Raw genomic sequence first — 17079 nt, 5'->3', positions numbered from 1 at the left:
TAACACTGTGTGACACCAGGGGGCGCTCTACACCAACACACATTCTTCTGACCTTATACTTTGTGTTGGCGGGGATGTTGGTCTTCCATCTGACGGTGTAATATCTGGAGTCAGTGATCTTCTGGTTCTTGGCCAGCGAGTTGTCGGCCCAGCTGACTTTGATGGTGTCATGACTGAGGACGGAAGCTTGAACGCCCACCGGGGGCAGCATGGGTGTAGGGTCAGGTGCTGGGGTGTATGGGTTATTAAAGAGTTCATAAAAATCAATGTCGGGGTCTGCGGGGTCTGAGGTGAGTCAAACATCAATCATATGAAAGAAAAACAATGACCAACAGACAACAGCAGGATTACATAAGAATGAAAGAATTGATGAGGGTTAAACGAGAAGAAAAATGAAAGAGAGAGAGAGATCATTACAATCCAACAACACCACAATCTGATTCACATGTTCTGAGATCAGACTACTGTCAAATTCAATGATGCACACATGTGAACACACACACGCACGCACACAAACGTGCACACGCACATATACACGCGCACACATCCACACACACACACACACATTATGACTGAGAGAAAAATGAAATTGTGTGGTTGTATTTCTACACAAACTCCTCACAGAAAGGCAAACACACATCTACATGAAACTCATTTCTGGGTCACTTCATGTTATCTGTAGTGTGTGTGCGCGTGTATGTTGAGTTTCCTCATCCTCTGCTGTGACAGATTTAAAACAGAAGAGACGCCGCTGACGGCACAGTGGGGGTCCCACTAACAACCTGAGCTGACTGATGGAGAGAGAGCTTTTCTGTTCATGAAGCACACACACACACACACAACTTTCAGCGACTCTGAACATCACTAAAGATGAACATAAGAATAAAAGTGCAACTTTTTTGAAAGCAAGCTTTCTTTCTACACACTAGACACAACACAAATAATACACAACATCATGAGGACACAAGTCATTACTTTCAGACGTGATCTATATGTCACAGTGTTTGTGTGTTTCATAACCCAATCAGAAGACACCTGAAACGACTGTTACGCTCACGCACGCACGCACACACGCGCACACACGTACTCACACACACACACACGTACACACGCACACACACGCACACACAAGCACACACAAGCACACACAAGCACACACACGTACACACACGCACACACACACGCACACACACTCACTCACACACACACGCAACTCACCGGATTGTGGTCTGGTTGTTGCGCTGTTGTAGATGGGAATCCCTTCACCCATGTTGTTAAAGGCCTTCAGTGTGATGACGTAATGTGAAGCAGCATCTGGAGAGTTAAACATGAATAAGCCACACCCCCTTCAGAGCCCCGCCCCCTCTATCACAGATCATTCTCTCACCGAGGTTGTCGATGCTGTAGAAGCGCTGTTTATAATCCAGAGCGACGGTGTGTGCGTGAGGACTGCCCAGACCGTAACCCATCTTATAACCTCGCACTAAAACCTCCTGATCCTCCGGAGGAGTCCAGCTCACCACCATTCTGTTCACCAGCGGACGGACGTGAAGAGAACTGGGCATGCCCGGCACCTGTGATTCTGACACACACACATCACAAGTGTTTCAGTTCAATCACATCTTCATTCATTTCACAGACTAACCCAATGTTAGACCTGTCACAACTGATAATATCTCAAGATGCAAACCAGGCAGTTTGATAAAAGGGTCTTTAATATCACCTAACACACATCCATAGACAGACACACGTACACGTGTGCACACACATTACACACAACGTGAGAAATAATGTGATTAATGGGTTCTAAAGCTGTAACTTCTTCAAGTGTTAGAGACTGAAGTGTTCTCTCACCGTCCAGATCGTTCTCAAAGGTCTCTGCTGCAGTCCATTCTGAGGCCGGTCCAGACCCGTTTTCTGTAGCGGCTGAAACTCTGAAGGTGTAAACTTTCCCTCTCTCCAGACCTGAAACAACATCACATGGGTTAGGCTGTCCCTTATCATATCTAACACACAGAGTTGTGTAGCTCTTGTTTGTGTACCGTCAATGATTTGAGAGAGTTGGGTTGTTGTGATCTCCATTGAATCTGCCCTCCGCAGTCCTTTACGATAGCGTACTTTATATCCCATCAGCTCTCCGTTCAAACTGCCCGACGGAGGCGGCTGCCAGCGGACCATGATGCTCTGAGACACAACACACATCACAGCTTTAAAGGAAGAGCTGTCACAACACTCACGCTGACTGAAAGAGCTGATCACATGATCTCACCACACCATAACATCAACATCCAGCACACTGACACTAAACACTCTGTGATAAAACACCTTCATCAAGTTTATATGTGATGAATGTTTCAGTCATCTCACCGTTGAGTTGAGGACCTCCAGTGTGACGTTCTGAGGAGCAGCGCTCGGTACTGAAACACAAAACACACTTCAGTCAAACACTGGATGTGTCCTGGAGCTCATTCATGTAAACAACATCTCTCACACACCCCTAACCCATCATCATCATCACTCTCATATCTGTGTGTACAGACACAACATCCACGTTACTGAAAGACATAAACATGTTAGCATGACACAACAACACGCACCGTCAGACAGCGTCCGCACAGTCACGTCTTCTGTAGAAACTCCAGGCCCGTGTCTGTTATACGCCACAACTCTGAAGGTGTATTCTGTGAAGGTCTTGAGTCCCGTCACGGTGTAAGACAGAGCCTGCGTCACATCTGTGTCCTGTCCAACACAAACACACACATCATGTGACACGTGATGAACCACAGCGTGCACTTTCCTCAGATTCCTGTGAAGTCACCTGCTCCGAGTCTTGACCCGTCTCACTGCAGAAGAGTTTATAGGTGTGGATCTCTCCGTTGCCCGTCAGCGGTCTCTCCCAGCTCAGTGTGACGGATGTTGAGCCCACAGACATCACCTGAACGTTTGGAGGCGGTCCCGGCAGCTGAACTGAGACACACACACACACACACACACTATGACTCTTAGACTGCAAACAGATCTGATTGGTTGTTCAGCTGTTCACACTTTTTTTAAATGTGGCCGATATCAGATTCCAGTGTGATCAGGTGATGGTTATAAACTGAAACAACACTAACACGTAACAAACAGCACACTTCATACAGAGACAAGCGAGGGTCAAGTCAGCGGGTGTGTTAGACTTTATGCGGTGCTGAACAGATTGTTCTCGCGGTGTGATGTTAGATCATTCCTGGAGCAGTCCTCTCTCGTCCCAGACAGTCTGCACGTCCCAGCATGGAGTAGAACACCATTAGCTTATGTTTTACCACCGTGTCAACACACACGCAAGTGATAGATGCAATGACGTAAGGGACAATAGACACATTAATGAGTTTTATAATGAGAATTTTGCATTACGCCGTATCCAAAAGATGGGATTCCATGTGGTTTGTCCTGTTCACACGTTCATGCAGTAAACAGATCTGGGTCACATTGTGGTGTCAGTTTTAAACGTCTCTAACGTCTCTAACGTCTCTAACGTCTGGAACTCTTGTGCGAATTAGGTGATGGAGTTTGAGTGAAGCAGCAGCAGTGCGCTCTTCAGAACTTCACATCAAAATACACGTCTGAAAACACAACGAAGACCACTGAAGACATTTCATCACTCTTCTCTTCCACCGCTTACATTTCCACGTCAAGCTTCATCTTTTTTTCTTAACTTGACATTTATTTCTCTTCCTTTCTTCAAACTTCAGTGAGCACTGACGGGCTTCAACCCCCCGCTGCGGGACACTTTAAATAACCACCATATCACAAGACAAAAACACAACGACTCTGCTGAGAAAGTGCATCAGAAATCCCAGCGAAGATATTTCAGCACTTCACATTCTGCTGCGTGTGTGGGAGAGAATCCTGAGCCAGAAAGAGCTGAAAACTTCACTTCAGTCACACGACGAGTCAAAGCAAACATCACGTCAAGACATGAGACCAGACACACCACCTCCGTTAAATGTGACCAGCCACACTTCACACATCAGAGCTCTGACAGAAGTGGGCCTTCTATAGCACAAGGGATTGTGGGTAATATTCCACTATACAGTGTCACTTTTTTATCAGTCACTCTCTTACACAGTCTTCTGAGGGGTCGAGATCCTGACGTGTGCACACGAGCGTGACCTGGAGATCTCTTCAGATCAATGTTTATCATTCTACACACAGTCACACGCATGCATAGGCATAGACACACACACACAAACACACACACACACAAACACACACACACACACACACACAAACACTCACACACACAACAGCTTCAGTGTGAAGACTCTCCAGATCAAATATTCTCCAATAAACAAACCAGTGGTGAGTAAACACACTGAGAACAGAGTCACCTCACAGCAGCTCCTGCCCGAGCGTGTTGTGTGTTTGTGTGTTTTACCCTCAGGTTGAGTGGCCACTGTAAGCGGGGTGGAGCTCTCTCCCGGGCCGTTGGCATTGGAGGAGACCACCCTGAAGGTGTACTTGGTGTCAGGGACGAGGTTCTGTATGGTGACCTGCATCTCTCCCGGGGCGCTGGTGTTCTCCACACGCTCCCTGTACACAACAGTACAAACACTTTCAGAGAGCACAGACGCACACTGAACTGAGCGACACACACAACCCCTCCTGTCCAATCCTGTCACATCTCAACTGTATGTGTCATTGATATCCTCATGAAGTGACGTCAGACCTGTTGGTGCCGTTTAGACTGTAGAAGACGGAGAAGGTGATGTTTTCTCCGTGAGCTTCAGCAGGAAGTCTCCAGGTGAGTTTGATGAAGCGCGTGGACACCAGAGACGCCACCACATCACGCGGCGCAGACGGGACGGGGCCATCGACAGGACCGGACGCTACATGGTCAGCAGTGGCATCAGTCAGTGAAGGAAGAGCAGAATGAAGGGCAACGTCTTCAGTACGATGAGGGGTTAAAGAAAAATAATTTGCCAAGAGTGTAGGGGGGGGTGAGGAAACAAAAAGAAAAACAGAAAAGAAGAAAATAAATCGACAAACGTAAAAACGACTACAATGGCGTAAATCAAAATAGAACTGTACATTCACTGCGACACAACATGAAGTCTACAGCTCAAGAGATGTTTGACAACACAAACACTGCAGGACTGAAGGGAAATAAACCACAACAAATATCACACACACACATTCAATTACTGCTATTCATCTTAATTCAAAGGGTGAGTCTATAAAACCCATCCACTGACTCATGTGCTCAGCCAATCAGATTCAAGCGGTGATGACGTTCTCAATGCTGTGTTATGCTTTGTGTGAGTTTACAGTAGAAAACAACAAACACACAACTAACCCTAATGAAGTAAGAAGTACAGTCTTCACTGGACATGAACAGATGTTTTGATGTTAAACAATGAGTTGTAAATATTGTAGAAGTATTTGATTCTACAGTTAAAGTTACGGCATCATGTTTCACCGATACAATAAAAGCAAAAAGTAGATAAAGAAATCAAATCTAACTGAAGAGAACTAGTGCTGAACGCTTGTAAAGGTGATGTTGGAGCTCACAGCGTGTGTGTCTGTGTGTGCCGCTCATCCACCCGCTGGCATCCGGACTCAACACCACCCATCAGAACATGATTAAAAACAATGTCAAACGTCAGCGCTGTTATTAATACACTACATGCTGAACACGGCTCTCAACATGTGACACACGTCACGTCCTCATGATTTCAATCTGCTCATCTCACTGTGTGTGTGTGTGTGTGTGTGTGTGGAAATAATCACAATGGCGTTCAAAGAGAAGATGTGAAGACCACCCTGACACATTTATTACTGTAGATAATAAAACTCATACGAGATGAAACAGAACAGAATGATAAAATACACCCGCGGCGTTGATTTCATCAGCACAGACATTTCAGAGCTTTCGTTTCATTCCTCAAATATATTTCAGACTCTATTAACTGTTTATAAACTGAATTTGGTATGAAAGCATTAAAACAGATCCACCACAGACTCATTCTTATCCAACAGATCCAAAATGAACCTGATTCTGAATATATTTGTCATTTAAAGATCTCTGTTTATGACACAAGCAGACAGATTTGAGACAAGATCATCAGTTTCACATCATGTACCTTCACATTTCATCTCAAACAGAAAACCACAACATACAGCATCCTGAAAATCATTCAATAACACAACACAAAAAAGGCTAAAAATGAAGATGAGAGAAAGATAAAAGGCAGTTTCATGATGTTGAAGCAACAAGATGAAGATCTGAGATCTCAGACTACAGAGGTGTTTGTGATAAACCTCCGGTCACCATGATGCTCTTCAATGAGTTTGACTAGAATGTGAATAAATGTGTGAATATTTGAAGAATATGAGATGACACAAACTGCCTAAATCATGTTTTTATTGTGTTAGTTTGTTGTATTTTATTTATTATTAGGGCTTGAATCAAAACAAACCAACTGCACTTGATTTTAATAAAAAAAGAATTTGTGTCATTCTGGAACCTAACTCTTCATTTGTATTATCAGATTTATCTGATTAATATTAGAAATTAGAAACAGAAGACCTGACAGTCAGTTAATGTTATTGTGAGGTGTGTGTGTGTGTAACCACAGGAGAGCTGAATTGCGGCACGCCAGTCAGGAAAAGGAAACCAAACCCGCTGTCCACCCCAAACCCACATATATATCACACGTGTGCTGTTATATATAGACGTGATGTTTATGACCTCAGGATCATCATCAGTGAGAGGAGAGAACGGGCGCGTGCGCCACTTCCTGTGGAAAGACTGCAGAAAGCTTCCTGTGTGGAGAAGAGTGATCAACACACGGCGCAGCAGCCGAGAGCCTGCGAATGTAACACTGAGCGTTCTCACTGATCATGAGAAGAAATGTGATGAAACACTAAACACACACGACACCTCATCTAAATCAATCCAGACTCATTTACACCTGCGCAGTGTTGACTGAGAGCTCAGACTGAGAAGAGACAAAACATTCACTTCAGTCATCCTCAATCAAGCATGTTCTGCGTAGATCTCTAGAACCTGAAGAAAACTCTTTACACTTAGATTCAATGCTCAGATTTCTCTGTGGGCGGGGCTGATTATGACATCACAACAGAGTGACAAGTAAAACATTCAGTGATAAATAAAAGAATGATGTTAAATAATATTAAAGGAACATGTGGACTAACTGAAATCCTCATCATCCTACAAACACACTGACGCACGTACGTGTGTGTGCATATGTGTGTGTGTGTGTGTGTGTGTGTGTGCACGTACGTGTGTTTGCATGCGTGCATTTACCTAAGTCCAGTATGATGAGCTGTGCGCTGGCCTGAATGTTTCCAGCATCATTCTCTGTTAAACACTGATAAAAGCCCTCGTCTGACTTCACCAAACCCAACACCTGCAGATCGTGCTGCTCCTGTAGAGTCATACACAACAAAACTCACCAGAGCTCTCACAGACGTGATGATAAACGTGTCACATGTGTGAAACATTCAGTGGTGATGTCATTAACAGAGAACATCAGACATTTACCACTATTCTGAAATAATCGCTCGGGATGACCGTGTCTCCGTCTTTCATCCATCTGACAGTGGGCGGCGGTGAGCCTGTGACATCACACTCAAAGACGATGTCCATAGACTCTTGAGCGTAAGTGTTGGAGGGTCTCGTGAGGAAGCTTGGAGGAACTGCAAAACACATGAAGATGTGTCCAGAAACACTCATGACATCACAGTCACTACACGTGATCAGAAGAGCATCAGGGACATCAGACATTCAGCTACTTGACAATGTTTCATGTTCACAAGACCTTGACGTGTAAAGCATCTTTACAACATGATATTGCTGAATACACCCCTAATACACGGTTTACTGGGACACTGGCCCTTTCATCCTAAACAAAATCACTTAAAACATAATAAATGATGATTTTTTTAAAGAAAAAAATACAGAAGAGAAATCATTATGTCTATGGAGAGTTTGTGTGTGTGTGTGTGTGTCTGTGTGTGTGTGTGCGCGCCTGTGTGTGATGTATTGTGTGTGTTTGTGTGTGGGGGCGTGTTTGTCTGCTTGTGTGTTCAGAGTTCCTGACACTCTCATGAGAGATTGAGAGATGAATGTGTAAAAGCTCCTAAACAGAAGTAGATCAAGTAAATAACAACAAAGACAGCTCTGAAGTTCTTCCTCTTCCGTCTAGACGTGTGTGGCGAACACTTATTACATCATAAGAACGTAACAGAGAGATGAAACTTCACACACGTCATAAATCATTCAAGCGTTTCATTCATACAAACCCAGCACAGTCAGCTCTGCCTGAATCTCATTGGTGGCGTTTCCTCCATCTGCCTGGCAGCTGTATATCCCAGCATCCTCTTCTGTCAGGTTAACAATCTGCAGGCTGCCTCCACCAATCACAGCAAAGCGTTCACTGCTGCCAACAGAAGAAGATCAGCGATCAGCACGTGTGGACACACATGACCTCAGCGCTGGATCAAAACAGGAAACGGTACAGACTTCACCTTCTTTACAGACTTTACTTCACACCTCAGTATCAATCAATGTTTCTATACAAAACAAACTGCTGAGAGAGAAAGAGCCAGGTCATCTAGCATTAGCACACAACTAAATCAATAGTCACACACACACACACAAACAGAAAGAGAGAGAGAAGGTTAAGCTAGAGCGTGTTTTACGTTAGCCACAGGGTTTATCAGCGCTGTATACACACTTTGACGCTCTGAATGAACTGAAGGATTGAGGTTAAACACATCAGATGATGCTGCGAGCGCTGAGACACCTCACTCATCGGACACATCTGGAGACAAACACAAGACCTCGCTGTCAATCACCCTACTGCATCATCTGATCACTACTGTGTTCTTCAGAGACTTTTCTTTGTTTGTTTATTCATTCTTAATGTTATTCCAGCATCTCTGGCAATATTCATGGCGTGGACCACTAACCTAACCCGTCTGTTGTAGGAAACCAAATCAACCACATCTGAATGACAAAACTGATGCTCATGTGCTCTAGTGTTGGGGGCGGAGCTATGCACGCTCAGACCTAAACACTGATTTAGCCCCGCCCAAAACAATTTTTCAAAATTACGATTTTTACATCATCTGAATAAATAAGATTTCCAGTGATGTGCGTTTGTTAGGATAGGACAAAATTTGTGCGAGATAAAACTATTTGAAAATCTGGAGTTTGAGGATGCAAAACCTCAATATTTTCTCGAAATATTGAGAAAAATCGCCTTTAAAGGTGTTCAAATGACGTCCTAAGCATAGAATATTACTGACAGAAATAAAGTTTGGATATATTTAGGATAGGACATTTACAAAATATCTTCATGGAACATGATCTTTACTTCATATCCGAATGATTTTTGGCATAAAAGAAAAGTTTATCATTTTGACCCATACAATGTATTTTTGTCTTTTACTAAAAATGTTCCCGTGCTACTTAAGACTGGTTTAGTGATCCAGGGTCATCTATTCCTCAGAGTAAAACCTTTAGAACATCTATCATGTGTTTAGAAACCATTCTCAGAAGTCTCTTAACACAGAAAACACATTATCTGACTGCTATTATCAGTTTCTACAATAGCAGGTCTGATCATGTTTGCTGTTGTTTGCTAACACTCATCAACTATTGCTAATAAAATCAGTTTTTCTCTGCTCTTATAAATGTTTCACACATTTCCTGCAGAACATTGATCAGATATATAAATGTGAACCAACACAACACAGCCGTCAGGCAGATATTAATATGACCACCACATCACACATGTATTTCATGTTCATTTATTTCCCACAACAAAAACACTTTTCTCTGTTTTTCACAAAGAACAAAAGCACATTTACTTTAGGATGACGTGAATCTGCTCAAGAGATTTCTCAACATTGAGTCTCTGTGCTTTTAAATGAACTTATCACAAAGAATAACATGATAATTTTTGTCCTGAAGGAAGCAGAAGCGTCCCACTGTCCTCAGAGACACACAGACACATGATAAAGAGCTGGCCATTGTGGGTAATATCACATTATCAGAATGTATCAGGAACACATTACAGCAGACGGAGAGAGAGCCTCCTTTATCACAGTGTGAGGCTTATCACTGGTGTTCATGTGAAGAACTCTTTCACTTCACTTCTGTCCAAACTCAACATGAACGACCCACATCACGCTTCATCATCTTAAATCAGAAGTGACATCATCACACTCACCCTCAAATATATCAAGAGTTTGGTTTCAAATAAGATAACATTTTTATTGTTATCATGTTTCTGTTGTGTTAGTTAGCTGTGTTATAGGAGTTATTATGGCTTAAATCAAAACTAACAAACTGCACTTTGATTGATATTCATTGAACTGTACGCTGGAGAAAATCATCTGATGTGAAGTCTGTATTTGTAAATAATGAAATCTGTCCTCAACAAGTCCATGACTGACATGATCAAGTTTCTGTACTGTTCTCAAGTCTGACGTGAATAGTCCTGATGTAAACATGACTTCTGTACAGTTAGTGAACTTTAATCTCAGCGCGAGAGAATGAAAGCATGCAGACGGCTCAGAACACGCATGTAATGTCCTTTACAGCAACAAAATGAAGTGACAACCGGATGAACGGAGGACAGAATGATGACTGAACTGTCTAACTTTATTCACACACAACTCATGACAGCGGCTGAAAACTGTCCTCTACATATACAGTTTGACACACACACACGCGTGTTCATCTGTAATGTACTGAACGATCTGTAATCTGGATCATGGATTGGGTTTCATGGCAATGACGTTCGGTTTAGTGCATCAAGTCACGCAGGGGGAAAAGCAAGTGCGAGAGGAAGAAAGAGTTGGTGTGCTGTCCCATGAGTCACAGCACACGCTTCTGAATGTTAAACACCACATGTCTGGATCTGTAGATGACGAGAGAGAAAACACTAACCCTTCATCAACCGGCCTCCCGTTAAAAGTCCAGCGAATAACCGGAACTGGATGACCTTTCATCACGCATGGCAACAACACGTCCTCCCCGACAACCTTCGCCACGGCAACCGGACCCCGGAGGACCTCCAGTCTTTCTTCAACAGTGGAGTCTGTAACATGGTTTGACAGTCAAGTGTGACACTGAACACTGGCGCTGATAATGATGAAGATCCTTTACCTGAGGACACCTGTAGCTCCGCCTCCTCGCTGGTTTTGGCCGCTCCCACACCGTCAATGATGCAGCGGTAAAGTCCGGCGTCGCTCTGAGAGGCGTTACTGATGACCAGAGCTCCGCCGGACAGCTGTGTGACCCTAGAGTCCACATCCACAGCTCCACCGCTCTTCTCCCAGCGCGTGAACGGGGCCAGCTCCTCCGTAACCTCACAGTTCAACATCTCGGTCCCGCCCACACGAACGGACACGCCCTCCGGCTGACTGAGGAACCGCGGCAGTCCTGAGAGCGACATCGACACCAACACAACTACATTAACATCAGTGTTAATAAGGAAGACAAACCAAAATAACACTTTTAAAGAAACCCAACTGTATTAAATGGTCTCTTTCACTGTTAAAGATTTAAACAACAACAACAACAACAACAACAACAACAACAACAACAAGCAGACTGAAATTACCAGCAGAATACACACAGTCGAGAGAAGACCAAAAAAGAAAAACAAATAAATGAAGTTAAAGAGAGTTTTAGAACAACGTTAGAGTCTTTAATGGCTTTGAAACTCAATGAAAACATCAAATAAACAAAGTGTTGAGAAACATTGTGAGATTCTACAATGACATCAAAGCAAAGAAAGTGTTTACATGTTTATTAATACTGACTTTAAATCGCTTAAAGAGCAACACCTACACACACACACACACACACACAAGTATAAACACACGCACAAGAGTATAAACACACACACACACACACACACCAGACTATAAACACACCACACACACATACACGCACACACATACGCGAACATACGCACACACACACACACACACACACACACGAGTATAAACACACGCACAAGAGTATAAACACACACACACACACACAAGAGTATAAACACACACACACACACAAGAGTATAAACACACCACACACACAAGAGTATAAACACACGCACAAGAGTATAAACACACACACACAAGAGTATAAACACACACACACACACCAGAGTATAAACACACCACACACACGCACACACATACGCGAACATACGCACACACACACACACACACGAGTATAAACACACGCACAAGAGTATAAACACACACACACACACCAGAGTATAAACACACCACACACACGCACACACATACGCGAACATACGCACACACACACACACACGAGTATAAACACACGCACAAGAGTATAAACACACACACACACCAGAGTATAAACACACGCACAAGAGTATAAACACACCACACACACATACACGCACACACATACGCGAACATACGCACACACACACACACACACACACACACACACACACACACACACACGAGTATAAACACACACACAAGAGTATAAACACACACACACACACGAGTATAAACACACGCACAAGAGTATAAACACACACACACACAAGAGTATAAACACACGCACAAGAGTATAAACACACACACACACACAAGAGTATAAACACACACACACACAAGAGTATAAACACACACACACACACACAAGAGTATAAACACACACACACACACACACAAGAGTATAAACACACGCAGAAGAGTATAAACACACAAGAGTATAAACACACGCACAAGAGTATAAACACACACACATATGGAGGACCAGGAGAGTCATGTGTAAAGTAATAAAGCATTTCATTGTTTAATAACTAATTCTTCAATAAAAATAGGCATTAATCCATTTATTTCTAATTTCATTTTTTAATGGGCAATAAAAAGCGTGATTGTAAAAATAATTATTAAATTAACTATTAATCCATCAATAAATACTTCAATTTAAAAAGGGACTTTTAAAAATCAACATAAAACACGAAATAAATACACCATTTTAAAGCGCATTAATGAATTCCTTTATAAATAGTGGAATTTCAAAATCTATTTCAAAATGCGATTTAAAAAGAGGAATAAATAATTGGATTTACAAATTAAACTAGAAATAAAAGTTTTAATCCGTCATTTAAAAGACTATTTCTTTTAGCATTTGCATTTCCATTTCCCCTCTTCATTTCCTTATTCGATTTGCTATTCGATTTGCCAAATCATTTAGCTTTTCCATCTAGCCTCTCTATTTACCATTTCCGTGACACTCTGGGGCCTTGCATGCTCAAACGAGGTAAAACAATGCAAATTAGCCGCGGTGAGACAGATGTAACAAGCTCTCTGATTGGCTAGTTCATTTTACGTCATGTTCAGAGGTGTGTCAGATGAGCAATGGAGAAGAGAGGATAGTCTGTTGTTCACTACACGTGTAACCAGCGCGTTATCAGCGCCTGCTTATTCTCTAACACAAATCATAGAAAATGAAACTTATTGTTAGAACAGGTTAGAACATTCATACTGCACGTGGAAGCAGCAGTGCTGCGCTCATTTTGGCGCCAGGTCTATTTATGATGCGATGCTTACGCGGAGTTAACGTGACATAAGTTACGGTGCTTATGGCCAAAATGCTTAAAGATTCACGCGAAATGTAACAGTTTTACCATTAAAGCATGTAACTGATGTCAGCTGTGTTTTAATCCGCCAATATCTACTCTTTATGAAACCGCAAACACACACCATGGTGTGTATTATATGCATATAGTAGATGCAGTGCCGGTGTTACAAATTTTCTGTTACCCGTTTTATATACCCGTTTTATATATATACATATATAAAAAGTGAATACACACACACATATATATATATATATGTGTGTGAGTGCGTATTACCCTTTACCCAAATAATTATGGAAGCATATGTGGTGCAAAATTCAATTTGCAATGCAATATTCAAAATGGCAATGCAATATTCAAAATGGCAATGTATTTCTGTATTTAAATTTACATTTTCCATTACTCCACATGTGCAAAGTTTGGTGCAGAAGGAAAATGAAAATGAAATTATATTATTTACATTATTTATATTTATTATATTATTTACACGTCTTAATGTGTAATGTGCATACTTTTTAACGCTCTTTAAGTTGCAAAATTAAAATGAAGATGCATTACCGGATTGATTATACATATTTAAGATAGTCAAGCAAAACTGTAGCAAAAAGAAAATTCTAATGTCATTTTCCCTTAATGCATTAACATTAACAGGTTGAACATATGGGATTGCATTTTCATTTACACACAGCGCGTTGAGTGGTGCAAAATTCAATGTGGACTTGAAAATGCATTTCGAGCTGACCACGCCCCCACCCCGGTACAGCGTCATTGCGTAAAGGCGGAGTCAGCATCGCTATTTGCTAGTCAGGTGCGTTGTTTTGAGGTGCGGAAAACACGTTCGACTGCAGAGATAATAAAAGCGTTAAACCGCTTGCACATACACGTTTTCATCATAAACACGTTCAGTATTTGTTGTCTTTGTTTCTGATGGATTATGTTAAGATATTGACTGTTATCAATATCAATATTATGATATTGACTGTTTTTGTGGTGCAACATTTCCTTAACTTCAGGAATCGAGTTATTCAGTGGATCTGTCACAGCCTAAACTGCAGCATCCGGATGAATTAGAAACCAAGGTTAATTTTCATAAGGGCAGATCTCCACTTTGGCAATGTTTATGTGTATTTGTGCATAATCTCTCCCCTTACACTTTCTCCAGCACGAAGAAACAGTACAGAGGTGTATTTCATGTGGATGTATCGCGTTTGTGATTGTACTGTAGAGTTACTGATCAGTGGTCTCACAAAACGACCATTTCTGAACAATTGTATGAAGATATTGTGACAAAAAAGTCAGTAATCAAAATACTGAATGTGTTCATGATGAAAACGCGTATGAGAAAGTCAAGTGATTATGAGACATTCAACAGGCGAGCTCACCGCTTGATAAGGCAGAATATTCTAGAAATGTAGCTTCTAGTTCTATCGTCTACAGAGACGTACTCATCTTAAAAAAACACCCAAGTAATTGTATTCTTTGTGCTCCAATTCGTGTGCATACAATTTAATGTTTTATCAGCTTTGCAGCCGCACATCCATGCCTTTAACTAGCGATGCTGGCTCCGCCTTCACGCAATGACGCTGTACCGGGGTGGGGGCGTGGTCAGCTCGAAATGCATTTTCAAGTCCACATTGAATTTTGCACCACTCAACGCGCTGTGTGTAAATGAAAATGCAATCCCATATGTTCAACCTGTTAATGTTAATGCATTAAGGGAAAATGACATTAGAATTTTCTTTTTGCTACAGTTTTGCTTGACTATCTTGAATATGTATAATCAATCCGGTAATGCATTTTCATTTTAATTTTGCAACTTAAAGAGCGTTAAAAAGTATGCACATTACACATTAAGACTGCTGTTGGGAATGGCAAATGTAAATAATATAATTTCATTTTCATTTTCCTTCTGAACCAAACTTTGCACATGTGGAGTAATGGAAAATGTACATTTAAATACAGAAATACATTGCCATTTTGAATATTGCATTGCAAATTGAATTTTGCACCACATATGCTTCCATAAATAATAGAACAGCAATCACGACAACCTAAACGTTGTCCATTTAAGAAACATGGACATAAATGAGCTTTGTGTTACACATAAATACATAAATACATGCATTATAGGCTATAAAATGTACATAAGAACATAATATTATAAAATGATATGTTTATAATGTACAGAGTAACCTTGTAGTACGGCAGCTCACCATATTTCACGATGCACAGTAAAGGCCTAAAATAGTCTGTTACCTTCCCCTGTTTTACATAGAATATCCTTATTGTTCTTCATATTCACTCTTTTTACATCTAATCTTTTTACATCTTTTTACAGGTAAAGCTAAAAAATAGAATATCGTGAAAAAGGTCAATTTGTTTTGTCACTCATTTCAGAAAGTTAACCCATATATTATAAAACAGGGGAAGGTAACAGATTTTTTTAGGCCTTTACTGTGCATCGTGAGATATGGTGACCTGCTGTACCTGAGTCACTGTTCTCATCACAGCTAAATTCTCTTCAGGATAAGACATAGAAGGCATTAGATGTAAAAAGAGTGAATATGAAGAACAATAAGGATATTCTATGTAAAACAGGGGAAGGTAACAGACTATTTTAGGCCTTTACTGTGCATAGTGAAATATGGTGAGCTGCCGTACTACAAGGTTACTCTGTACATTATAAACATATCATTTTATAATATTATGTTCTTATGTACATTTTATAGCCTATAATGCATGTATTTATGTATTTATGTGTAACACAAAGCTCATTTATGTCCATGTTTCTTAAATGGACAACGTTTAGGTTGTCGTGAATGCTGTTCTATTATTTGGGTAAAGGGTAATACGCACTCACACACACATATATATATATATATGTGTGTGTGTATTCACTTTTTATATATGTATATATATATATATATACATACACACACCTACATGTTGGCTATAAAACAACTACCATGGCAATCACAATAATGTCAAACGCAATCAGTAGAGGAATTAAATGATCCTGCTTTGTACAGTTCAATCTGCGTCTTCAGCCACTCACGTCACGTCAGCACTCTTAACAGACTTTCCGAAAAGCCAGCTCACAGTAACGTGCACGAGAACAAAGCGCGTTATTGCCCAAGATTAAAAAGCTGCGCACGAGCAAAAGCGCATCCTCGCCCGAATTTACGCTCTTTGCGTAGAGAATTGTCGACAGTGACAACAGCGCCTACTGCGGTCACAAAATATCACGGTTTACAGAAAATTTGTAACACCGGCACTGCATCTACTATATGCATATAATACACACCATGGTGTGTGTTTGCGGTTTCATAAAGAGTAGATATTGGCGGATTAAAACACAGCTGACATCAGTTACATGCTTTAATGGTAAAACTGTTACATTTCGCGTGAATCTTTAAGCATTTTG

At 41.3% G+C, this 17079-nt stretch overlaps 1 protein-coding gene across 7 annotated transcripts in view; it reads right to left on the bottom strand.

Moving 5' to 3' along the window:
* Positions 1-17079, bottom strand: part of LOC130414143 (neogenin) — a 46646-nt gene that overhangs the window by 8022 nt on the left and 21545 nt on the right. For 4 of the 7 annotated variants that reach the window (XM_056739878.1, XM_056739883.1, XM_056739879.1 and 1 more), the window contains 15 exons: positions 11186-11461; positions 10967-11117; positions 8311-8447; positions 7550-7704; positions 7313-7433; positions 4712-4928; positions 4421-4575; positions 2819-2967; positions 2598-2739; positions 2368-2417; positions 2043-2184; positions 1855-1965; positions 1388-1582; positions 1219-1314; positions 53-285 (listed from right to left, as the gene is read on the bottom strand). In XM_056739878.1, coding sequence (XP_056595856.1) covers positions 53-285; positions 1219-1314; positions 1388-1582; positions 1855-1965; positions 2043-2184; positions 2368-2417; positions 2598-2739; positions 2819-2967; positions 4421-4575; positions 4712-4928; positions 7313-7433; positions 7550-7704; positions 8311-8447; positions 10967-11117; positions 11186-11461 — 2330 coding nt within the window. The remainder of the gene's footprint in view (positions 1-52; positions 286-1218; positions 1315-1387; positions 1583-1854; positions 1966-2042; positions 2185-2367; positions 2418-2597; positions 2740-2818; positions 2968-4420; positions 4576-4711; positions 4929-7312; positions 7434-7549; positions 7705-8310; positions 8448-10966; positions 11118-11185; positions 11462-17079) is intronic. The other 3 variants (XM_056739881.1, XM_056739885.1, XM_056739882.1) reach the window with 3 other exon arrangements.

Source organism: Triplophysa dalaica, chromosome 24, assembly GCF_015846415.1.
Source record: "Triplophysa dalaica isolate WHDGS20190420 chromosome 24, ASM1584641v1, whole genome shotgun sequence".
Taxonomy (NCBI): Eukaryota; Metazoa; Chordata; class Actinopteri; order Cypriniformes; family Nemacheilidae; genus Triplophysa; species Triplophysa dalaica.
The sequence above is the reverse complement of the archived record's forward strand: the minus strand, read 5'-3'. Positions and strand labels throughout refer to the sequence as shown.